The 27,061-nt window shown below is 44.1% G+C and overlaps 1 protein-coding gene across 4 annotated transcripts in view; it reads left to right on the top strand.

Annotated features, from left to right (window-relative positions):
* The window catches only part of LOC141126648 (ecto-ADP-ribosyltransferase 5-like), a 75,771-nt gene that overhangs the window by 8,691 nt on the left and 40,019 nt on the right, over positions 1-27,061 (top strand). For all 4 annotated transcript variants that reach the window (XM_073612587.1, XM_073612586.1, XM_073612584.1 and 1 more), the window contains one exon: positions 12,948-13,024. In XM_073612587.1, coding sequence (XP_073468688.1) covers positions 12,959-13,024 — 66 coding nt within the window. In that variant the 5' untranslated portion in view covers positions 12,948-12,958. The remainder of the gene's footprint in view (positions 1-12,947; positions 13,025-27,061) is intronic.

Genomic DNA, 27,061 nt, shown 5'->3' with positions numbered 1-27,061 from the left:
TCAAAATGCAATGGCATCTTGGGAGACCCTGTGAAAGTGTGTCCTAGTCTGTGCAGTGCTGTACCCTACGCTAATACTCAACTAGTGTATGGTAGTGTTCAAAACATTCACCAATGCATAGACCAGGATTGTCAGGACAGGAGGGACAAGAATACCGGGTGTCACGCCTATATCCCCGCTTGCTGCAGACATGACATCTTTTTTGGGGGGCTCGTTGGGTAGGGGTACTCGGGAGGACATAAGGAAAATGCCTCTCATGCAGTCGGCTTACTGCATTTGGTTGGGGAAGGTGAGGTGGAGCACCGTCTGGAAACAGAAGGGCTCTGACGATCTCTTCCTGGAATGTAAGGAAGGATCCAGTCCGTCCTGAAGCCCTGTATAGCACATGAGCATTCAGCAAAGCCAATTGAAATAAATAAACAGACACTTTTTTGTACCAGCGTCTGGCCTTACGGGCAACTAGGTACGGCACCAACAACTGGTCGTTGAGGTCCACCCCTCCCATATTTTGGTTATATTCGTGGACACAGAGGGGTTTCTCCACAACACCAGTCGCCGTAGTAATTTGGACCGTCGTGTCTGCATGAAGGGAGGTAAGAACGAAAACATTCTTCTTATCCCTCCACTTCATAGCGAGCAAGTTATTATACTTCAAGCAGGCTCTCTCCCCCAGCCTAAGACGGGAATCTACAAGCCGCTGGGAAAAGCCCCGACGATTAGATCGCACGGTGCCACATGCTCCAATCTGATGATCAAAAAGATGACTAAAAAGTGGCACGCTCGTGTAATAATTGTCCATGTACACGTGGTACCCCTTTCCGAATAAGGGTGACACCAAGTCCCACACTATCTTGCCAGCGCTTCCTATGTAATCAGGGCAGTTTGTCGGCTCTACGTGACTATCTTTGCCCTCGTAAACCATAAATCTACATGTATAGCCTGTGGCCCTGTCACAGAGCTTATACATCTTGACCCCGTATCTGGCACGCTTGCTGGGAAGGTACTGTTTGAATGACAAGCGGCCAGAAAATTTAATCAGGGACTCATCAATGCAGACAACTTGATGGGGAGTAAACAAGTCTGCAAAACGTGGTTGAAGTGGTTTACGAGGGGCCGAATTTTGTAGAGCCGATCGTATTCAGGGTCTCCACGAGGACGACAGAGTTCATTGTTGTTGAAGTACATGAACCGCAAAATCTGCTCGTATCGTGCCCTGGTCATGGAGGCAGAGAACACGGGCATATGGTAAATTGGGTCAGTGGACCAATATGACCACAACTCACTCTTTTTGGTTATGCCCATGTTGAGGGAAAGGCCCAGAAAGATCTTAAATTCGGAGACCGTAATTGGTCTCCAATCTCTGGCAAGGGAGGACTGGGGATTAGTGGCGATGTGTTGACCAGCGTATAAATTGCTTTGGTCCACAATAGATCTATAGAGATCTTCGGTGAAAAACAGCAAATAAAAATCCAGTGGCGTAAAATCAACTGTTTCCACCTGAATTCCGGGTTGGCCAGTGAATGGGGGAAGTACGGGTGCTGCAGAAGTGGTGGGTTCCCAATTCGGATTGGCGAATGCAGCAGGAATTGCACTATGGGCACGACGGGCCTGTGTTCGTCTTCTTGGTGGCAGCGGGACACTACTTGTGCTTGCCACCTCGCCAGCTTGAACTGCACTTATGGGACTCGCCACGTCACCACGTGATACTGCAGTGCTGGATGTACGACCAGGGTGTACTAGGCCGCTGGTGCTTGCCAGTTCACCAGAAGGAATAGCGGCGCTAGTACTTCTCTGCTCCATACGAGGGACCTGCGGTTCTTGCACTTCAAGGACAGAAGAAGATTGGGGTCTGGTACGCCTTACCTTGGCAGGGACCACAACTCCGTCATCAGAGCTATCTGTCATGGAGCCGCTGTCCTCTACAGGATCGTATTCTGAGCCTGAATCTGACAGATGAGTGACTTCCTCTTCACTATCTGTCATGCTCAGAAACATGTAGGCCTCTTCACTAGTGTACCTTCGATTTGCCATTTTGGCCTCTAAATTTAGGGGTACACTAGTGAGACTCACAGGCAAAAAAGCTCCTGACTGTTAGCGACTGATTCAATACACTACCAAAAAACTGTTAGCGATCGCAGGGATCAGGCCTGACTCTGCGAACGCTGCAGTTATGCGTTTAGTGTTTTGTAAGTGTCAGTGATCAATCGATACTTCACTTGGGTGGGCTGGGCTGGGCCGGGCGGAGGGGCAAAACGCAGTTGCTAGCAGGTATCTGGGCTGATCCCGCTAACACCGCGTTTTTGGGAACCCTAAACTGCTGGGGACGCTAGTATAGATCTGATCGGATCAGATATTGATCCGTTCAGATACTATACCACTAAGGGAGGTGTATGCTGCGTGCGTGGGTTTTAGCGGTACTGACACTAACCTGACGCTGCCTGGGGCGACGCAGACCTTATCTGACCCTAAAAACGTAACTTATATCACCGCAGGGCAATTAGGGGGTTAAACCTTTATAAGGTAATAAACGGCGGGTGCCCTGAAACTATAATAAACTATAAAAAACAAACTAACTAACCAGCGTCACCCGTAACACTTATACGGTGATCACTGGTGAAAGGGTTAACTAGGGGGCAATCAGGGGGTTAAAACCTTTAGTAGGTAGTATATGGGGGGTCCCTGTCGCTATAAAACACTGACAGCGAACCTATATACTTACCTCCCTAACTAGCGTCACCTGTGTCACTAATACAGCGATCAGAAAAACAATCGCTTAGTGACACTGGTGACGGGGGGTGGTCAAGGGGTTAACCTTTATTAGGGGGGGTTAGGGGGGTACCCTGGACCTAAAGGGGGTACCCTAGACCTAAAGGGGGCTAACCCTAACTGCCCTAACACTTATAACTGTCACAAACTGACACCAATGCAAAAAAAAAAAAAAAACTGCTATTGGTGTCACTGTGACAGGGGGTACAGGAGAGTGAACGGGGGGTGATGGGGGTGAAAAGTGTGCCTAGTGTGTTCTACTGTTAGTGTAGTGTTGGTGTAACTCACATTAATGTCTTCTCTCCTCGGCGCCGGAGCGAAAAGACCAGCTCGAGGAGAGGTGACATCACTTCCTCTGCCGCTGTTTACATTACAGAGGCAGAGGAAGGATTTCATTCGCCGGGAGTGATCGCGAGGAGGTGGCCTCCCCCTCACGTCTGATCGCCCGCGAACAAATGCCAGCCGCCTCGGGCACCGGGGGGAGTCCGATAGGACCCACCACCAGCTGGAGGCAGATAACGTATATCAGCGTGAGGCGGTTGGCAAGTGGTTAAGCTTCCAATAAATCACTGCTCATTTAAAAATGACGGTTTTTACAAACTTTTTTTTCATTGATACATTTCCCCCTGGGCAGTAACCGGACCCCCATAACCATTGTATGCCCATTTACTTGCATAAAAGCCTTCAAAGCAGGCACTTTTGATTTTTCACGTTTGGCTCCCATAGACTTCAATGGGGTTCCTTATTCGGTTCCAAACTTTCGCGATGTCCGAAAGTTCTGGTGCGAACCGAGCAGGTTGTCGTTCAGCCCATCCCTAGTGGCTGCAGAATGCATAAATAGTCTAGGATCTGGAGCAGCCTGGTTCTTGTCCTGGAGAAGTTCCCAGCCTGAAGTGCTCCTGCCCTCCCAGACAGCCCAGCTGAAACTTACCTGAGCTCATCGAGATCCCAGCTATGCTAAAGTTGGGGGACCTAATTGCTAAGAACATCTGAAGCTAAACCAGAGGGATTTATTATATTTTTTTACTTATTACAGGTACTTATATAGCACCGCTAATTTACGCAGCACTTTACAGACACACACATAGATATAGATATATATATCTATATATTATACATTCACATCAGTCCCTGCCCACAAGAAGCTTACAATCTAAGGTCCCTTGCTCACATTCATACATACACATACTATGGCCAATTTAGACAGGATCCAATTAACTTACCAGCATGTCTTTGGAGTGTGGGAGGAAACCGGAGTACCACACAGGCACAGAGAGAACATGCAAAGTCCGGGAAGGTAGTGCCGTGGTTGGGATTCGAACAGAGACCCGAGTGCTGCCAGGTGGAGGTGTTAGCCACTAACCACTGTGCTGCCCACGTTTCACCTAGGACCTGGTCTGGAGAGTCCACTAAAGACATGTCTACTAGACATGTGCATTCGTTTTCGCCCGAATGCATTTTCGTCCGAATTTCAGGTATTTTCTTTATCGTTTTAACAAACGATAACGAAAGTGCAGAATCCGAAAAACGAAAGATCCAACATAAACAAATGCTTTATTTTCATTTTCGTTGCTACAACAGTTCGATATAGATAGGAGATTCGACATGATGATGACAATAACAATCTGTGCGCATTAAACCTGTGGTTGAATGTAGAGGTCGACCGATATATCGGCTGATATTTGGCTTTTTTTACTTAATCGGCATCGGCCAATTGTGCTGATAAAAAAAGCCGATTATAACTTCAGCGGGACTTGCAAATGACTTCTGTAATAGAAGTCAATGCAAGTTGCCTGACATTATCTGTGGAAAGACTTCTCTCCTCCCTGGGCAGCCTGCCAAGTCTGATAAGAAGATACATTGTATCTCTTCAGGTTCTTTTATCAATAGACTGAACTCCATGTGTAGAAGTTCTCAGTTTAACCATTTAAAGACTAAATCTTTTCTGACACTTGTTGCTTACAAGTAAAAATCCTGTATTTTCTCCTAGACAATCACTTAGAACCCCCAAACATTATATATATTTTTTTAGCAGAGACCCTAGGGAATAAAATAGCGGTTGTTGCAATATTTTATGTCACACGGTATTTGCGCAGCGGTCTTTCAAACGCAATTTAAAAAAAAAAATACACTAATGAAATAAAAAAAAAAAAGAAGTAAAGTTAGCCCATTTTTTTTTGTCCAAAAGTTTTGAATACCTGTTTTTGTGTATTTAATATTTAAGATATAGTTATTTTTCTTTTTATCTAAATCATACATACAAGTGAACTGATTGGAGGTTTGTTTTGTTTAATAAATGTTTAAATGTAAAAAATTTTCTGTATCACTTATTACTTAAGGCTGCTTTCACACTGGAGCGGGCATGCGTTGACGTTAAAATGCTGTTAGTTTTAGCAGCGCTTTACCGTCATTTTAGCGGCGCTATTCAGCTGCTAGCAGGGCGCTTATAACCCAGCTAGCGGCCGAGGAAGGGGTTAAATGCGCCCCTGAAGCGCTGCTGCCGAAACGCTTTGCAGGCGCTTTGCAGGCGCTTTGGCAGCGGTGCGCATTCATTTCAATGGGCAGGAGTGGTGAAGAAGCGGTATACACCGCTCCAAAGATGCTGCTTGCAGGACTTTTTTTTAACATCCTGCCAGCGCATCGCCTCAGTGTGAAAGCACTCGGGATATCACACTGAGACTGCAGGGGAGCCGTTTTACTGGCACTTTACAGGCGCTTTTTTTAGCCCAAAAGTGCCTGAAAAACGCCTCAGTGTGAAAGGGGTCTAACTGTTAGATTTTATGAGATGAAGGGAAAAAAAAAAAAGAAAAAAAAAATTGGCCTAATATATCGGCCCAAAAAAATCGACATCATATATCGGCCGTCGGCTACCGCGATTTCTAAATATCGGCATCGGCCAGAGAAAAACCCATATCAGTCGACCTCTAGTCGAATGTGCCTAACCTTAACTCTATTAGTCCAAGATTATTCTACATAGAGAGAAAAGATTCGACGTAGGGGAAAAAAGATTCCACATAGGGGAGAAAAGATTCCACATAGGGGAGAAAAGATTCCACATAGGGGAGAAAAGATTCCACATAGCGTAGCGTCGTACAGTTTAGCTGCTCCATCGAATCCTCTTTGAACATTCGACAGACACCATAAGCCTTCAATGACTGATTCAACCTTAATTTGGATTTTCGGACGAATGCAATTTTTAACGAAAAATGAAATGAATAAAAACGAATTTCGGGAGTAACTAACTAAATTTATTTTTCGGACGAAAACGAAATTCTGAAATGAAATATTTCAGTGTGCACATTTCTAATGTCTACCTGACACTGGAGGGAGGCATCCAAGTACCCAAGGACCTCAGGTGAGTAAAGACCTGAGTGCAGAACCTCGGTGACTGTTGCTGCTGTTAACCCTTGGTGCACTAAAACTGGCCTGGAACATTGCTAATGTCAGAGCATGCCCCTTATAGGTGACTCTGACATGCAAAAAGGAGGAGGCGGCCCAGAGACCGGGACCGACCTCTCCACCAGGGAACCCACCGGGCGGAAGGACACAGAGATGGGGCACCACGCACCAGTGCCTGTCATAGGGGGGCAGAAAGGGACAAGCAGTAAGGCTCAGATGCAATGATAAATCAAAAAATAAATAACAATGGGAAATCTAAGGAAATGGGAATGAAATGTATAAAAAAATGATGTAACATAAAGTGTATATAGTTGCTATAAATGGATGAAGTAAGTACCCTGTAAAGCCAATGCAACCCTTGTAAGTTCACGGTGGAAGCCCAAGGCAGAAAGAGGGCAATGGGACTTGTAAACATCATGGGGTACAACTTGTTAATGGTTAGGCGGTAGCCTGTAATATGATCATGGAGTCTATCCAGCCCAAACTTTGGACATCCGTAATGAGTGGTTGCATGGAGCTAAATTTAGCAAAGGTTAATTGATTAAACTAAGAAATACTATGTATGATTGGGAGCCCCCCCCAAGACACATAGTCAATGGGTTCTTTGTTTTAATGCTGCAGAGTGGGATGGATGGGAGCGATAGAGGGGGGGGGGGGGGGGGCAGAGGGGCAACCGTGTTCATCACTGGTTCACCATTTTGTGGCTTTGTAAGTCCACAATATACCTACCCTTTTTGCCTTACTTTATTTATCTAGATTCCAGTCCATCATGTTTGTTAGTTCATCCAGGTCGGGGACTGCCAGGACATGGGTAAGCAGCCTTGCTCTTCCTTCCCCCCTTTATGTACAAAATAATTTTGTTTAACTGTCATGCCATATTAAAAGTTTTTCATTGCTCATGCCTTTGGGCAACTACATTGTTCTTTGATCATTTGTTAATTAATTCACAGATACCCTCTTGATGAAGCGGCCATTGTCCGCAAAACTAGTCGAGTTACTATCTGTGATCAATTGTCCCACTGTGATCCTCCCTTTCCGGGGTTAATTATTTTGGTGATATATATGAACTGTTATCAAGTTTTAACTTGTAACTGACCATTATCTCTGCATTAATAAAACTTTTTTATATTTGTATACCTGTCATATACTTGAACTTTATTGTCCTACTGTACCACGATAGTCCAACTGCCCCCCATGTTCTTGTGGTAGCCTGGTTAGGGACCAGGCTCCCAGTCCCTTTATATTTAGATTCCTGGATGATGGTACAAGTCTCTTAAATTTTATCTTCAGCAATCAATTATTGGATTCTGTCTAAATTGTCCCTAGTATGTATGAATGTGAGTTAGGGACCTTAGATTGTAAGCTCCTTGAGGGTAGGGACTGATGTGAATGTACAATGTATATGTAAAGTGCTGCGTAAATTGACGGCGTTATATAAGTAACATAAATAAATAGTAATAATAATAATATCAGACTGGAAAGCAGAGACCTCAAGCTGGAAGGCAGGCGCCGAAACATCCAACTGGAAAGCGGGCACCGAGACTTCGGGCTGGAAGGCAGGCATCAAGACATCAGGCTGGAAAGCGGGCACATCAGACTGGGAAGCGGGCACCAAGACTTTGGGCTGGAGCACAGGCATCAGCACATCAGACTGGAAGGCAGGCACATCAGGCTGGAAGGCAGGCACATCAGGCCGGAAGACGGGCACCAAAACATCAGGCTGGAAGGCAGGCATCAGAACATCAGACTGGAAAGCAGAGACATCAAGTTGGAAGGCAGGCACCGAGACATCCAGCTGGAAGGTGGGCACATCAGGCTGGAAATCGGGCACCGAGACTTTGGGCTGGAAGGCAGACATCAGGACATCACACTGGATAGCAGGCACTGGGTTGGCAGGTTTAGGTGGGTCATCAAGTTCAACTGGCATGAATGCAGGTTGGAACAGGTTGGTTGGTGTGGAGGCAGGTTGGGTTACTGGTAGGATGGTGTGGGTTGGAAAGAACTTTCATTTCTTTTTTGGTTTAGCCACTGCAGCTTTTTATTTAGGTGCAGGGCTGTAAGAAAAGAATGTAGCTGGGCAAAAGGAAGACCAAGGAACAGTGGCTGGAGGAGGGTTTTGTGGGATTGTTATAGGTGGAGAAGAGGCAAGTGGATGGAAGGCAGGATAGGTGCTACACTTGGAGACTGGGTAATAGTATTTGGTAGGTAGCTGAGTAAACTGGGCTGTAGCTGAGGTTGCCATAGGTGACGGGGAGATAGATTCTTGGGAAGGCAGGTTATTAATGGCAGGGCTGGAATGTTGTGATTTGGCTAAATGCAGCAGATCTGACTATGCCTGTAGCACAGGTTGAACAAGCATTGATTCACACATAGCCTGACTAACCAGGGATTGCACTGAATGGATGCAATCAAACAACACCTGCTGGGAACAAGAGGAATAATGTTCCATGAATAAGGCTGGATCATCCTTTAACAACCATACCAAAGACTCAACTTGGCCATAATTGAAGGGGGAAGAAAAATCCTCACTTTCTTCGGGAATGCATGACAGGGCTGGTTTTACACATAACTGGATCAGAGGCTGAACATCTTTAAATGACATATACCCCTGATCCACTAGGGAATAAGCTGATCGGATAGTTTCCATCAGCTGGTCACAAGTCCACCCTTTTAAAATCTGATGACAATATTCACCATCCTCTTCTGCCAGCAGAGAATAATACATGATTTAATTGAAATCCATATTAGCAGAACTAACAAACCAGGATGGTTCCTCAATGCAGCCATGTCTGGTCAGGGATGGCCTTGGTATACTGTTAAGGAATTTAGTAGACCAGACTGTGTGGACTGCACAGAGGAAACCAGAAAAGCATGCAAGTGAAAAATAATGGTGTTTATTAAATAGGTGACAAGTAAGTGAAATATAAACAGTGCAAAAACCAACCACAGGCCCACAAACAACAAATAGTATATACAGATAAATGGAAATACCAGAATCGTAAACAAAGCCAGGCCAAGGTCATACACATGGAGGTCAGCAGATGGGCAAGGACGGGAAACCAACAGGACAGGGTGAGGATGGATGGATAGGCTGCAGGGCAGGGATCCAAGGAAATCAGGAAACAGGAGGGACAAGTACAGGATGGGCTCGGGATAGGGATCGGATCAGGACAGAAACAGGCTCAAGGTCAGGATACAGGCAGCAACGTCAGGGCGCAGGGGGAAAGACACCAAGGTAAGCATATGTATACTAGTATTCCGCGCTCAGGACAGACACCAATACGAACGGTGACGTCCAAATGCTATAAACTATGAAAAGGGGATTGGCGCTGTTCACTATTAAAATAATGATAACATCTCTCACCACAAGGGAATGTATGCGCTACAAATCTGAGTGAAAATAAAAAATGTTTTGTGAAAAGACGCTGAAAAACTAATTATTGAATACGTATAATCACATAAACATTAAATATCAAATGTGAAAATCACCCCAAAAAATAATATATATATTACCACGAATATGACTGAGGCTACTAATAGACATAAGAAATGCTCATAATGAAAAGTAAAACATAGAAAATATATACAAATAAAAAATAAAAAAAATATATATATATATATTAAGAGGGGGGGCGGAGAGTATGGGGGACAGAGAGTATGGGGGAAGGCGGAGAGTATGGGGGGGTGGCACAGAGCATGGAGGGAGGTGGAGAGCATGGCGGGGGAGGTGGAGTGTATGGGGGGGATGGCGGAGAGCATGGGGGAGGTGGAGAGCATGGGGGGAGGTGGAGAGCATGGGGGGTGGCAGAGAGCATGGGGGGAGGTGGAGAGTATGAGGGGGTGGCAGAGAGCATGGGGGGAGGTGGAGAGTATGGGAGGGAGGTGGAGAGTATGGGGGGGAGGTGGAGAGTATGGGGGATGTCAGAGAGCACAGGGGGGTGGCAGAGAGCATTGGGGAGGTGGAGAGCATGGGGGAGGTGGAGAGCATGGGTGGAGGTGGAGAGTATGAGGGGGTGGCAGAGAGCATGGGGGGAGGTGGAGCGTATGGGGGGAGGTGGAGAGTATGGGGGTGACAGAGAGCATGAGGGAAGGTGGAGAGTATGGGGGGTGGCAGAGAGCATGGAGGGAGGTGGAGTGCATGGGGGGAGGTGGAGAGTACGGGGTGGTGGCAGAGAGCATGGGGGGTGGCAGAGAGCATGGGGGAGGTGGAGAGTATGAGGGGGAGGTGGAGAGTATGGGGGGTGACAGAGAGCATGGGGGAGGTGGAGAGTATGGGTGGAGGTGTAGAGTATGAGGGGGTGGCAGAGAGCATGGGGGGAGGTGGAGCGTATGGGGGGAGGTGGAGAGTATGGGGGAAGGTGGAGAGTATGGGGGGTGGCAGAGAGCATGGGGGAAGGTGGAGAGTATGGGGGGTGGCAGAGAGCATAGGGGGTGGCAGAGAGCATGGGGGGAGGTGGAGAGTATGGGGGTGACAGAGAGCATGGGGGAAGGTGGAGAGTATGGGGGGTGGCAGAGAGCATGGGGGGTGGCAGAGAGCATGGGAGGAGGTGGAGAGTATGGGGGGGGTGGAGAGTATGGGGGGTAGCAGAGAGCATGGGGGAGGTGGAGAGTATGGGGGGTGGCAGAGAGCATGGGGGGCAGCGGAGAACATGGGGGTGATGTGGAGAGCACGGGGTTGGCAGAGAGTATGGGTGCGGTGGAGAGCCCTGCGGGAGCAGCAGAGAGAAGCAGGATAGGAGGATCGGTGGGGGCGGCTGCATAGGAATGCATTAAATGCAGGAGAAATTTTGTGGCTATAGTATGGGCGGCAATGCAATTCCACCCCACTGCCAACAAGCTTTTCTTTCAACACTTTCTATAACATTAGTGATGTTATAAATTGTTTGTGGGATCCGACTCACACAGTAGGTCCGACACGCATACGGAGTGAAGGCTTCCATTTCACAGGCGAGCCCAGGTTTTAATCTTGACATGTTTGGTATCTATTTACTTGACGCAGCACCATCTTTTATATTTTACCAAAAAAATGGGTATTATATTGTGTTTGTGTGAGCCATAATTCATTTAAGTGTATGTTTTCCTGAAAATTTGTATTTGAAAAGCCACTATTTTATTCTCCGGGGCCTCTGCTTTGAGTAAATATATAATGCTTGGGTATGGGACCGACGCACACGTTCACCTTTGCGTGCTAGCACGGGGAGGCGGGGACATGAAATATTATACATGAAAGTAAAAAAATAAGGTACTCGAGTCCCTGGGAACAATAATAAAATCAAGACAAACATATAAAGAATCCCCAAGGATTCTAATTAATTTTATAGGAGAAAGCCACTTGAAGACCAAGCTTTTTCTGGTACTTTTTGTTTACATGTAACAATCATTTTTTTTTTTTTTATGGTAGAAAATTACTTAGAACCCCCAAACATTATATATTTTTTTAAAATCAGAGGCCCTAGATAATAAATTGGCGGGCTTTGCAATTTTTTATGTCACAGGGGTTTTTAATTTGTTTGTGGGATCTGACCAGTGGCAGCCCGTCCATTAGGGGTGCATGGGTGCCACCCCCCCATCCATGCGTCCGGCCCCCTAATCAACATGCAGGGCGCCGGATGCATGGATTCCAATTTTTTTTTTTTTTTTTAAGTACATGATTAGAGCTTCAAAAAAGGGCGGGCTCTGAGCGCAGAGCACTGTGCCCTGAACCCACCCAGGTGTGTGACAATAGCGAATGAATATTCGCTATTGTCACACTGATCCTCCTCCTGGCCAGTCAGGAAGCGGGTCTTGACACACGTCACCCAATTGGCTGAAAGGACAGGTGATCCTATTGGATGCCTAGGAGGAGGAGGAAGGAGATGCATGGCGGAAACCACCGTGATGCAGAGGAGGAGGAGACGCAATGGAAGCCACCGCCCGTAGGAGCACTGCCCACTCTCGACTTAGATGGGGGGGTAAGTGTGGGGCTGGATTACCAACCAACCGCCAGTGCGGGTGACCCGACAGACAGCATGGGGGGTGCCACTGGCCGATCGGGGGGTGGTTGTTATTTGCTGCCCCCCCCAAAATAAAAACACCACCCGCCACTGGATCCGACTGTATGCGTGATGTGTGAGCTCTGCCAGGGTACACTCTGACTGTGCCACACGGTATTTGCGCAGCGGTTTCTCAAACGCAATTTTTGGGGAAAAAATAGCAACGGCGACAAACGGCGTACATTTTACTATCCATAGGCGACGCTTTCAAAGCTTTTACAGGCTACCACTTTAGATTTACAGAAGAGGTCCGGTGCTACAATTACTGCCCATGATCTGATGTTTGTGGCGATACATCACATGTATGGGACAATTGCTGTTTGCGTGTGTGTGTATGGGACCGACACACACGTTCGCCTTCGCATGCTAGCGCGGGGAGCCTGGGACATGAAATATTATACATGAAAGTAAAAATATAAGGTACTCAAGTCCCCGAGAACAATAATAAAATCATGACAAACGTATAAAGAAAAATAAGAACGATAAAATGAATGTAGAATAATAAAAAAATACATATAATATAATAATAAAAATATTGTGTAGAATAATATAATATTAAAAAATAATATTTTTCACATCAGCTATCATCCCACATGAAAAAGGATGTTAGTGGGGCCCCTTTTACTGGTTAGCCCCAAAGGATTCCAGATTTCATATGTCAAAACCCATTTCTTACATCTACATGTAGCTTAGGTAGGGCGTACAGAAATTCATGTAGAATAATATAACACTTTTTTTTTGTTCCTGCAGATTATTGCAGAATGAGATCCCTTGTTGGTATACTCTTTTCTGTCTGGCTGATATTTGGGCTTCGGCAGACACAAGCGGTATGTAGACTGAAGTAAATGGTAACCAAATAAAAAATAAATGTATTATTTAAATGAGGTTGCAGTTCGGTGAGTAAAATAAGTATTTGATCTCTTGACAAACCAACAATAATTCTCTCTCCCGTAGGTGCTCATGTGGTACACAGATTAGTCCTGTCAATGTAAGAAGGTTCTCCTAACAACAACTCATTATGTGTATAAAAGACACCTCTCCACAGAATCGCTTTTTTCCATAAAAACTTTACCATCACGGGCAAGACCAAAGAGCTGTTAAAGGACATCAGGGACAAGATTGTAGACCTACTCAAGGCTGGAATGGGCTACAAGACCATCAGCAAAAAAGCTTGGTTAGAAGGAGACAACTGTTGGAGCGATTATTTGCAAATGGATGAATTACAACATAACCATCAATCACCCTCGGTCTGGAGCTCCATGCAAGGTTTCCCCTCATGGGGTGAGGATGATCATGAGAAAAGTGAGGGATCAGCCCAGAACTAAATGGGAGGAGCTTGTGAATGATCTCAAACCATTGGTAACACAATATGCAGCTATAGATTATTTTGCCAATGAGCATCTAAATGATTCAGAGAAGGATTGGGAGAAAGTGATGTGGTCAGATGAGACAGAAATTGAGCTCTTTGGCATTAACTTGACTCGCCGTGCTTGGAGGAAGAAAAATGTTGACTATGACTCTAAGAACACCATCCCTACAGCCAAGCACGGAGGTGCTAACATGATGCTTTGGAGCGGTTTCTCTGCTAAAGGTACAGGCTGATTTTGCCGCATTGAGGGGCCAATGGACGGGGCCACGTATTGTAAAATCTTGGATGAGAACCTTCTTCCCCCAGCCAGAACACTGAAGATGGGTCACGGATGGGTCCACAACAATGACCCAAAACATACCACCAAGGCAACAAAGGAGTGGCTCAATAAGAAGCACATGAAGGTCATGGAGTGGCCTAGTCAGTCTCCACGACCTTAATCCTATAGCAAATTTATGGAGAGTTTCAAAGCGACAGCCAAGAAACCTTAAGGATTTAGAGAAGATCTGTAAAGAAGAGTGGACCAAAATCCCTCCTGAGTTGTGTGCAAACCTCATAACCAACTACAAGAAACTTCTTACCTCTGTGCTTGCCAGTAAGGGTTTCTCCACCAAGTACTAAGTCATGTTTTGCTTGGGCATCAAATACTTATTTTACTCACTGAACTGCAACTCAATTTATAACATTTGTGTTTTTATGTGTTTTTTTTTTTCTGGATTTTTGGTTGATATTTTGTCTCTATCATTTAAACTACACCTATGATTAAAATTATAGACCCTTCATTTCTTTGTAAGTGGGCAAACTTACAAAATTTGCAGGAGATCAAATTATTATTTTTGCCACTGTATAACTCATGTAACTGGGCAGGGAACCTAAAATCTCCCAAATGTGTACACCCCAAAGCTCAAGCACACATCCATGTGTGTGTGTGCATATAACACAGTTTACAATGCTTCGGGTATGTATGGACACAGTGAGTGATCGGTACTGATTACTCACTGTGTTCATTCAGAAAAGGAAGGGTCCGGTAAATGACATAGGGGCCCAGGCAGCAAGGGGAATCTGTGCCACATGGGGTATTTGGTGTGCGCCCAGGCACACTTGGCACATAGGGTTACCACATCATCCCTTTAAAACCGAACACATATGAATTACACAGGTTCTGTGGCTGATTAAGGTGGTAATGAAACTCACTCAGTGCCTTAACTACATTAAATTAACCTCAGAACCTGTGTAATTCATATGTGTTTGGGTTTAAAGGGATGAGGAGGCAACCCTACTGGCACACCCTGTTTGCACACCTATGGTTGAAGGGCTTCAGGCTTGTGTTAATAGCATCAGTTTCAGCTGCTTCTGGAATCTTCTGAACCAGCATTTGACCTGCTTCAACCGGGTTTTGCATTCCCATAGACTTGTATGGTATGCGAACAATAGCCTGTAAGTGCAGGCCCTTATACCTCCATCACCCATATGCAAAAACAGAAGCCAACTAGTCAGCGTTTTATTGGACAGTGGGTGGGAAGATGAGAACATGGGAAAAACTCATAGAGATACAAGGAGAACAGACTCAATACACTCCTGGTGGAAAAGGAACCCAGGACAACATTGCTGTAATCCCACCATGTCATTTACTATTGCACCAAGCTGGAGTTTGTATGTTCTCCCGTATTTGCTGAGGTTCACAGCAGGTACTTTGATGACTTCCAATAGCTAAAAGGAGAACATGCCCATAGGACTTTGTTTGAGTTACCCAACAAAGTTTAAATTACATTACAATAAATTAATTAAACATAATAAAAAATAGAAAAATATATAATAATAATAACTACATAATCATTTTTTTAAATACATATTTTTATTACATATTAAAGCTTAAAAAAGGTGAACTATGGATATAGCTTAGTATAAGAATTAAATAGACATGACAGCGTTGGTGTATGTTTCCACATGAAGACAACACTATGCAGAAGGACAGGTACATAAATGCTAGACTTCACTCCAACACATTTCATTAAGTGATGTTCACTTCTTCAGAAGCAAATGAAATCCAAAAATCCAAGCATATTTGTGGAGATACCATGTCATCAGGGTAAAAAAGAGGAGAAAAACACTCTGATGCCGCGTACACACGCTCGGACTTTTCATCTACAAAAGTCCAACGGACGCTGACGGACTAAAGCTGGCTGGTAATCCGATCGTGTGTGGGCTTCTCCGGACTTTCAGCAGACTTTTTCAGCCTCAAATCCGACGGACTTTAGATTTGAAACATGCTTCAAATCTTTACGTCGTAACTACGACGGACCCCGAAATCCGCTCGTCTGTGTGCTAGTCCGACGGACAAAAACCCACGCTAGGGCAGCTATTGGCTACTGGCTATGAACTTCCTTATTTTAGTCCGGTGTACGTCATCACGTACGAATCCGTCGGACTTTTGTGTGGTCGTGTGTAGGCAAGTCCGTTCGTTAGAAAGTCTGCTGCAAGTCCGCCGAAAGTCCGCCGGAAGTCCGCCGGAAGTCTGTCGGACAGGCTGTCGGACTTTTGTAGACGAAAAGTCCGACCGTGTGTACGCGGCATAAGATTTGCAACTGGTTGTTTCTTGTTTAAATATTTTATTGTGTTTTGCAAGATACAATTAATTTGCATTGTAAGAGCTTTTTATACAATATAATGTCGAAACATACAACAAAGCTTCTCAGATGAATAAAGATTGGTCAGGTAAAATCATTCAATAGTATATACCGACTGTCTGTATAACAAGTAATGCTTCTTAATATTGGTATTTCTATCTTGGCAATGATAACAATTGAATACAGGACAGAGGTAGTAATATAAAATCAATAAACACGTAGACATATAAAATAGGTTGGGGACAATGGTAATAGTGGGATGACAATTCGAGATATTGCGGGTTAGTTGGTAGATAGGCTACTCAAACCAGGGCCCAGATCCAACTCTATGGCTTGGCGGTACCTGGCAAAAATAACTCAAGAATACCAACCATCCCAAGTGTCCCCATTTGTAATAGAACCTGTAGAATGTGGAGTAGGGTAAGGGAAAGTTTTGCATAGGGGTAAGAAAGGGAGAGAAGGGGTTTCCAGAGATTATTATTTAACTGGATATTCAGAGAGTACGAATCAGAAAAGTAAAGTAGGTATTCTGGTCTTTTTAGTTTATATTAACGTATTATCTATACCAGGGGGAGGTAATGTTCGATCCATGGTTTCCATAAAGATTCAAATTTGGCTATTTTGTCTAAAAAGATTGCTTCAATCTTTGCATGGATCATAGCTTGCGTCACTCTTTGTTTAACAGATAGTATGCAAAGGGAGTTGTTTTTCCATGCTTTTGCAATGGTTTGTTTAGCCGCTGTTGTTACAAAGAGCAAGAGCTTAAATTGGTGAAGAGTTAAAATTTGAGGTTTGCTACAGTAGGATCAGGAGGTAAAGTAACCTTGAACATTGTAGAAAGGATTTTGAAAACGTTTGTCCAAAATGAGTTGGCTATAGGACATTCCCAGTCAGGTCCATAAATATTGGGACATCGACACAATTCTAATCTTTTTGGCTCTATACACCACCGCAATGGATTTGAAATGAAACAAACAAGATGTGCTTTAACTGTTGACTTTCATCTTTAATTTGAGGGTATTTACATCCAAATCAGGTGAACGGTGTAGGAATTACAACAGTTTGTATATGTGCCTTCCACTTTTTAAGGGACCAAAAGTAATGGGACGGATTAACAATCATTCATCAAACTTTCACTTTTTAATACTTGGTTGCAAATCCTTTGCAGTCAATTACAGCCTGAAGTCTGGAATGCATAGATATCAGCAGACGCTGGGTTTCATCCCTGGTGATGCTCTGCCAGGCCTCTACTGCAAATGTCTTCAGTTCCTGCTTGTTCTTGGAGCATTTTCCCTTCAGTTTTGTCTTCAGCAAGTGAAATGCATGCTCAATCTGATTCAGGTCAGGTGATTGACTTGGCCATTGCATAAGATTCAACTTCTTTCCCTTAAAAAGCTCTTTGGTTCCTTTCGCAGTATGCTTCGGGTCATTGTTCATCTGCACTGTGAAGCGCCGTCCAATGAGTTCTGAAGCATTTTGCTGAATATGAGCAGATAATATTGCCCGAAACACTTCAGAATTCATCCTGCTGCTTTTGTCAGCAGTCACATCATCAATAAATACAAGAGAACCAGTTCCATTGGCAGCCATACATGCCCACGCCATGACACTACCACCACCATGCTTCACTGATGAGGTGGTATGCTTTGGATCTTGAGCGGTTCCTTTCCTTCTCCATACTCTTCTCTTCCCATCACTCTGGTACAAGTTGATCTTGGTCTCATCTGTCCATAGGATGTTGTTCCAGAACCGTGAAGGCTTTTTTAGATGTTGTTTGGCAAACTCTAATCTGGCCTTCCTGTTTTTGAGGCTCACCAATGGTTTACATCTTGTGGTGATCCCTCTGTATTCATATTGGTGAAGTCTTCTCTTGATTGTTGACTTTGACACACATACACCTACCTCCTGGAGAGTGTTCTTGATCTGGCCAACTGTTGCGAAGGGTGTTTTCTTCACCAGGTAAAGAATTCTTTGGTCATCCACCACAGTTGTTTTTCGTGGTCTTCCGGGTCTTTTGGAGCTCACCGATGCATTCTTTTTTAAGGATGTTCCAAACAGTTGATTTGGCCACACCTAATGTTTTTGCTATCTCTCTGATGGGTTTGTTTTGTTTTTTCAGCCTAATGATGGCTTGCTTCACTGATAGTGACAGCTCTTTGGATCTGATATTGAGAGTTGACAGCAACAGATTCCAAATGCAAATAGCACACTTGAAATGAAATCTGGACCTTTTATCTGCTCCTTGTAAATGGGATAATGAGGGAATAACACACACTTGGCCATGGAACAGCTGAGCAGCCAATTGTACCATTACTTTTGGTCCCTTAAAAAGTGGGAGGCACATATACAAACTCTTGTAATTACTACACCATTCATCTGATTTGTATGTAAATACCCTCAAATTAAAGCTGAAAGTTTGCAGTTAAAGCACATCTTGTTTGTTTCATTTCAAATCCATTGTGGTGGTGTATAGAGCCAAAAAGATTAGAATTGTGTTGATGTCCCAATATTTATGGACCTGACTTTATGTATGTGGGTGCCCAATTTGGTACAACCTCAAACAGTTGGAAGGGTATTGTTGGCTAAATTTGGCTATTATGGCTGAAACTAAATACCATCTGGTAATCACTTTGTATTTTGTTTCTAGGGCAACTATATTTGGCGTGGCTGATTTAGTTGCTTGCCAGATCTGAGTCCAATTTAAGTCATCTGTGTGGAGGTGAAGATCTGTCTCCCATTTAGAAGTATAGGATGGGGGAGAGGAAGTTGCATGTGAGAGTAATTGGGCATATAAATCAGAGATAAGTCCACGTCTGTGTGGATCCGATTTTCAACTCTGTCCAAAAATAGAGAATGTAAGAGGCATGGTATCCAAAGGTTTGTTTTGGATTAAAAAGTTTTTGATTTGAAGATACTGGAAGGTTTCTGTCTGTGGTAGATTATGTTGTTCGCATAAGGTGAGGGAAGGATATTATGTTAGAGGATTCAAAGAATTGGTGGATTCGTATTAAACCAGCTTTAGACCATGCTGAAAAGGATGTTGGGGATGACCAGGCCAGGTAGAAGGAAGGATTGTAGAGAAAGGAAAGAAGAAGATTTTGTTGAGATTGGAATCCGAAACAAGTTTTCCGTCTATCCCAGATGGAAAGGCTATGTTTGGTGTAGGGATTAGTGATAGTTTTCCGTTGCATGGGGGCAAGCCACAAGAGATTTGCAGTGGATCAGGGATCGCAGTCTACTGATTCAAGTGCTACCCACACATTTCCTTGGTGGCATGGTATTTGGTAAATTGAGCCAATTGGGCTGCATAATAGTATTCTGTATAATCAGGTACTCCTAGACCTCCTCTGATTTTGGGGGAATACAGAGTATGCTTGGGTAATCGAGGTCTAAGTTTGTCCCAAATGTATTGAATAGTTTTCTGTTGGAGAATGCGTGATGGGACTGGTATAAGAAGTACTCTAAAAGATAAAGGATCTTGGGAAGAATGGACATTTTGATAACTGTTATACGGCCCATCCATGCCAGTGGTAGGGATGACCAGGTTGAAAGCAATTTAGTAAGTTGTGTTAATAGTGGAGGGTAGTTGGACATCTAGAGATCTTTCAGATTAGCTGTGAGATTAATACCTAGATATGTTATATGAGTTGTTGACCAGGTAAACGGGAGAGAGTTGTGTAATTGTGATTGAAATTTAGGTGATAATGATATATTTAGAGCTTTGGATTTATGAGGATTTATCATCTGTAAGGATGTTAAGAAGGAGCGGTGCAGATAACAAGGGTTCAGTGAGAAATATTAGGACATCGTCTGCGAATAGGCAAATTTTATGGTGGTGACCTCCAAGTTCAAGACCCCTGATGTTTGCATCGGAACGAATGAGTTGGGCCAAGGTTCAATTGCTAAAGCGAAGAGGGGGACAACCTGATGCGTTCCTCTTTTGTTGATAAAGGGATCAGAACAGAATCCTGAGTAGAATATAAATGCTTTTGAATGCAGATATAAGGTAGAAATCCATCTCAGGGGGCGTGGCTTGGATGTTCATGTGAGAGGACGTGTCTCACACTAGCTCCTGCATCCTGCTTCACAGAATCCTGTTGTGAGCCACATACATCGCAGAAATAGACCGGATACTTCGCCCCCGGTGTGGAGTCACCACTACAGCGACTCCCGGTCGCCATAATAACAAGGCAAACATGCCTAAAAAGGAAGGGAGCCTCCTCACCGACGGCACGGCCCAGCATGGCGGATCCCCGCTCCAGCAACGAACGGGAAGAGACTCCTATGCCTCGGCGGCGGCTAAACTCGGCCAATATGCCCATGAAGCCAGCGGTGTCAAGTCCACACAGCAAACTTTGCTAGCCTGCACAGCTAAAACAGCCAAAAACGGACCCCCTGTGAAGACTCCTAACACAGCACAACATGTGCCTGAGAAAATGGCGCCGGCGGCCTCCAGGAACGCAGTGAGTAATCCACCATCCCCCCTCCCTGCCCAAGTCACTGCTGATCCCACAGATGTGGAAAATAGAGAGCCCTCACTACAGGACATACTAACTGCAGTCCATGCTTATGGCTCCTCCATTACTGACTTATCAACTGAAGTCAAAGGCATGAAGGAAGGTTTGTTGCACATTAGACAAGATATGCAGAAAATCAGGGAGAGGGCCACTGCTTTGGAGGGACGTGTGAGCTCTATTGAGGATGAATTACCCCCCTTAGCCCAAGAAATGCACATAACCTCTAATAAAGCTGATGAATCAGCAGCTAGAATCGAAGATATGGAGAATAGATTAAGAAGGTCGAACATCCGTATAGTCGGAATGCCTGAGAAATCCGAAGGGAAACACCCTGCAGAGTTCATTGAAGCATGGCTTGCAGACACTTTTGGGAAAAATAATCTTACTCCATTCTTCTCAGTGGAAAGGGCTCACAGGGTGCCATCCCGACCACCGCCACCGGGGGGCAATCACAGACCATTTATCCTAAAACTCCTCCACTACAAGGACAGAGACATTATATTACGCTTAGCCAGACAAAAAACTGATATGGACATACAAGGCTCCAAAGTCTCAATATATCCAGATTTCTCGGCTGCTGTCCAAAAACAGAGGGCAAAATTCACAGAAGTAAAAAAAAAGGATGCGGGCAATACCACTAGTCTATTCCATGTTGTATCCAGCTAAGTTACGCGTGGTAGCAGATGGAACAGTGCATTTTTTTGAATCCCCAAACATGGCTGCCTCCTGGCTTGGTCGACATGAAAGGCGTTTGCGTGGAGCTGACCAAGGGCATGCATTTGATTGAAAATTGCAAAGTATCCAGCAATATATGAATCCTTTTGCTCACCTTGCTATTTCAGGAGCTCTTAGAGAGACACAAATTTTTTACATTGCCACCTCTCAGTATCTATCGTTTAAATCTTGTACTTTGATTTCAAAGACGCTGGGTCCCGGCCCTCAACTCTACCCCCTTACAAGCCCTGCGGGGCACTTATCAAAGTTCAATAATTGGTCTATCTGAGTTTAGGTTTGCTAAACCTACTGTTGTTATGGACAGACTGTTTTTTATTTTTTTAATGTTTTTTCTATTTCCCAACCTTGGTTGGATGGGTTTTTTTTTTTGCAGGTGCACACGGCATATAAGTCTGTATTATGTCTCTATCGTCCAGACTGATTTACCTGAGACTGAAGAAGGTCAACACTGTTTACAAATTATCTACCCAGGTAACATTTGTGAATGGGCACAATGGTTCATTTCTCAAGATTTAAATACCTCTTGGCGTATGCGCCCCTCTATGCAGTCCCCCCGTCTTAATGAGTAATCGGCTGGATACAATTTTATCCTGGAACATTAGGGGCTTGCGTGATCCTACAAAAAGGACTGCCCTGTTCTCTTTTCTTTCACAGCAGAACCCCACCATTATATGTCTGCAGGAGTCACATCTCACCAGAGACTCCATACAATTATTACATATGTCTAAATATCCTGTGCAATACCACTCTGTACATACCAACTACTCCAGAGGAGTTAGTATCCTTGTGGCCAGATCTGCTGCATTTACTAAACAAGATGTGCAAGTGGACTCTGAGGGCAGATTTGTTTTTCTTATGGGGGTATGGGAATCTCAAGCCTGTATTATTGCTAATATATATGTGCCCCCACCTTTTGCATTGACGGTATTGCAGTGTCTGGCTAGATTTTTGGCTAGGCACCCGCATATACCAGTATATGTTTGTGGTGACTTTAACAGTGTAATGGACTCTTCTCTTGACATACATAGGAAATATTGTCCTCAGGGCCCTAGGAAATGTACTCCACTAGCTAGGTTTATAGGTGAGATGGGGTTGGTGGACTTATGGAGGTGTAAGTTTCCCTTGCGAGCCCAGTACTCATGTCATTCCCCGACACATTCAGCACTATCTCGTATAGACTTTGCATTAGGAAATGATCTAACATATCGATATGACCCGAAAGTAACATATTTGGCTAGGGGATTGTCTGATCATTCCCCGGTGCAGCTTACCCTAAACTTTCATAAAACTCCCCTACCTGTGCACTGGAAGCTGAACCCCTTTTGGCTGCAGCTATTTACTGATGCAGATAAAATGCAGATGCACATTAAATATTTTCTTGAAACTAACAAACCTTCAGCTGCGCCGGGGGTGGTTTGGGACACTCTCAAGGCATATGTCAGGGGTATGTGTTTAAAAGAAATTAACACCATAAAAACAAATAGCAGACAATGGGCAAAAGATGCCGCTCGGGCAGTGGAGAGGGCGGAGGAATTGTTTCTGCGATCTCCAACACCTGAACATGAGCGGCAATGGACGGACGCACAAAAATTACATCGTACTTTACATTTACAACAAGCAGACAACAAGAGGTTTTTCACATCCCAAACATACTTTGAGGAAGGGGAAAAAACTGGCCACATGTTGGCTATGATAGCCAGGTCACAACAACCACCTCAAGTAATTCACAGCATCACAACATCTTTATCACAGACTGTCACAGATACACCGTCTATACTGAAGGAGTTTTCCTCCTTCTACCAAGATCTCTACTCCTCAAAGGTGTCTTATCCTGAAGAGGATCTGACACAATTTCTGGATTATATTACTCTACCCCAGCTACAGGATACAGACAGGCAGCTTTTAAACGCTCCTATTAATATTGAGGAACTGCATACTGCACTAGCTTCATTCCCAAACTCAAAGGCCCCAGGTAATGACGGATTGCCCATAGAGCTATACAAAAAATTTGCAGGAATACTCATGCCGGAACTACTTCATACATTAACAGAAACGCTTAACACAGATTCCTTGCCGAGATCCATGTATGAAGCGGTGGTGGTAGTTATACTAAAGCCCGGAAAAGAACCTGATAAACCTGAGTCATACAGACCTATATCATTGTTAAATACAGATCTAAAAATTCTTACAAAGGTAATTGCCATGAGACTCTCAAAAGTGGTCTCTAAATTAGTCCATCCGGACCAGTCTGGCTTCATACCAAATAGATCTACGGCAAACAATCTCCGGCGTCTCTATCTCAATATGCAAATACCCACCGATAATCAAGGACAGAAAGCTATCCTCTCACTTGATGCCGCTAAGGCGTTCGATAGCGTTGAATGGGACTACTTGTGGAAAATATTAGAAAAATTTAATCTGGGGGATAAAATAATTACTTGGATTAAATTATTATACAAGGCCCCTAAGGCATGTATTAGGATAAATAACACCTTGTCTTCTTCCTTTGAACTTTATAGGGGAACCAGACAAGGATGTCCCCTTTCTCCATTGCTCTTTGCTCTAGCCATAGAACCTCTAGCGGCAGCCATAAGAGGGAACCCAGACATAGTGGGATTCAGACGGGGTGAAATAGAGGACAAATTGGCATTATATGCGGATGATGCACTTTTATTTCTGGGTGACACCTCCACCTCACTGATCAAGCTAATGGAATTAATACACACATTTGGAACCTTTTCCGGGTTCACAATAAATTGGGACAAGTCCACACTACTACCCTTAGATCCACTAACAGGGCCCCTACCTCAGATAGCTGAACAGATCAAAATAGTTGATAAATTTAAATACCTAGGAATAATTATACACCCTAACCTAGAATATTATATAAAGCTAAATATAGACCCAATACTTAAACAATTTCAGGAAAAAACTACCAGCTGGATTAAATTGCCACTCTCCGTAGTCGGCAGATGCAATTTGATAAAGATGATATGGAATCCACAAATACTCTATGCACTCCACAACGCCCCCGTCTGGATCCCTGTCCACATATTTAAGAGATGTAACACCATCTATCGTGCATTAATATGGAGGAAACAGGTTCCAAGAATAAAACTAGAGACCTTACAAGAGGCTAAGGACTCGGGGGGACTGGCGGTGCCAAATTCGTTTCTTTACTTTATAGCAGCTCAGATGCAACATCTGACGGGCTGGCTCTGCCCTGAGCCCCCTGACCCCATCCGCAATATTGTGTGCACTCAGGTGTCATGTGGCGAACTTGTGGAGTGCTTAGAGGCTGGTGAACTGGGAGCACTGACTCAATACCCTACGCTACAGCTTATAGACAAAGTATGGAACAAAACAAAACAACATCTTCAGTACACGGGTTATACAAACTGGTCTCGTATTTGGAATAACAGAAACTACCTAGAATTAAACAAATTGGAAAATTTCTCCAATTGGTTAGCTAGGGGAGTGAAATATATCCCACAACTATATTGCGGGGGCATATTGCGCGATTTTCAATCACTCCGTACAGAATTTAACTTACCAAACACCTCATTTTTCCAATACCTGCAACTTAGGCATGCTATAACAGCACAGGCTGTGGTGTCCACTTGGGAGCTATCCAGGTCCCCGGTGATTACACAGCTGATCTTGTCTTCATCCCGAAAGGGACAAATTTCCTCTCTGTACGGCTCTCTTCTGGGCCACGTGTCTAAAGCGGTGGCTCTGAATTGTAGAGCTGGATGGGGAGCAGACATAGAGCATATCTCAGATGAGGAATGGATTACCATATTAGATAATGTACCTAAAATATCACTGTCCTCATCTCAAAAACTCACTCAATTATTTATTATACATCGCACCTACCGCACACCTGAGAAATTACACAGATGGCGCAGGAGGGAGAGTCCGCTGTGTCCTCGCTGTCTTGTGGACACTGGTACACTTGTTCACATGCTGTGGAAATGCCCAAAATTGCATAGATATTGGGCGGAAGTGATTAGTACCATTAATAGTATCTGGAATCTTAGACTCACTACAGACCCTAAACTCTGTTTGCTGGGTTGGTTGGATGAGGAACAGTACACACCCCATACATATATTGCCATCCTCAGAACTTTATTCCTAGCTAGGAAACTCATCGCCAGAAAATGGCTATCTATAACGGCCCCCACACATACAGAATGGATTACATCCGTAAATGATTCTCTTATTAGAGAACAACTCACCTATAAGCATAGAGGTAGCCCACAAAAATTTGAATCTATCTGGGAACCCTGGTTAGACACCCCGGGACTGGCTCCATTGCGACTGGTTCAAAATAGAATCTTAGGCGGTAGACCGACATCAATAAATACACCAAGTTAGTTTATGACACTGAAGAAGAAAGTCTGCGATAGAGCAGTGATACAAGAGTGTTGGGACCTGCAAAGATTTAAAGGTTTATGTTGTGTTATACCCAATGGGTACTGTTTGTTATAGAGCATACTTACCGCCTCCCGCTGTTTAAGGGTTAGCGGTAACAAACTCCACTCAGAGGCCCCCCCTTTTTTTTTTTTTTTTTTGGGACCGAAAGTGGAGAGAAATAGTATCCTATTAAGAGGACATAAAGGTTGTTTTTGTTTTCCTTTTTTAAAAAAAAAAGGGGAAATAAAGAATAAAGTAAAAAGAATGAAGAAACACTACCACAAATGCCTTATTACACATATACATCTTTTATTTCTGATATGAAACTACAAAGCATGTTATTATATATGAGTGACACAATGTACAGATATTTGTGGTCAGATAAATGTGCTTAATATATGTCCTTAAATACTACTGAAAAACCTTTGTATGGTTCTTTGATTTTTGTTTTTATTTTTTGTTTTTGATTTTCAATAAAAATTATCTGATTTAAAAAAAGAAATCCATCTCAGGAAGTGTGTGCCAAATCCCCATTGAAGAAGGATCGAGTTTAACCGCTTCCCGACCAGCTCACAACGATATACGTCGGCAGAATGGCACGGCTGGGCAAAAGGACGTACCTGTACGTCCATTTGAATTCCCCGCCGTGCCATTGCGTGCGCGCCGGCCGGGAGCTCCGTGCGTTGGGTCGCGGGTCCCGCAGACTCGATCGCCGCGGGGATACCTGCGATCGCCTCATGGAGAGGATGAACGGGGAGATGCTGATGTAAACAGCATCTCTCCGTTCTGCCTAGTGACAAGTGTCACTGATCACTGCTCCCTGTCATCGGGAGCAGTGATCAGTCTAGTGACACTGCTAGCCCATCCCCCCTACAGTTAGAAAACACTCCCCTAGTACTGATTAACCCCTCCCAGTCCCCTAGTGGTTAACCCCTTCACTGCCAGTGTCATTTACACAGTAATCAGTGCATTTTTTATCGCACTGATCGCTGTATAAATGACAATGGTCCCAAAAATGTGTCAAAAATGTCCGATGTGTCCGCCATAACGTCGCAGTCTCAATAAAAATCACTGATCGCCGCCATTACTAGTAAAAAAAAATCATTAATAAAAATGCCATAAATCTATCCCCTATTTAGTAAACGCTATAACTTTTGCGCAAACCAATCAATAAACACTTATTGCGATTTTTTTTTTACC

The sequence above is a fragment of the Aquarana catesbeiana genome, linkage group LG02 (genome assembly GCF_042186555.1).
Source record: "Aquarana catesbeiana isolate 2022-GZ linkage group LG02, ASM4218655v1, whole genome shotgun sequence".
NCBI classification, from domain to species: domain Eukaryota; kingdom Metazoa; phylum Chordata; class Amphibia; order Anura; family Ranidae; genus Aquarana; species Aquarana catesbeiana.
The sequence above is the reverse complement of the archived record's forward strand: the minus strand, read 5'-3'. Positions and strand labels throughout refer to the sequence as shown.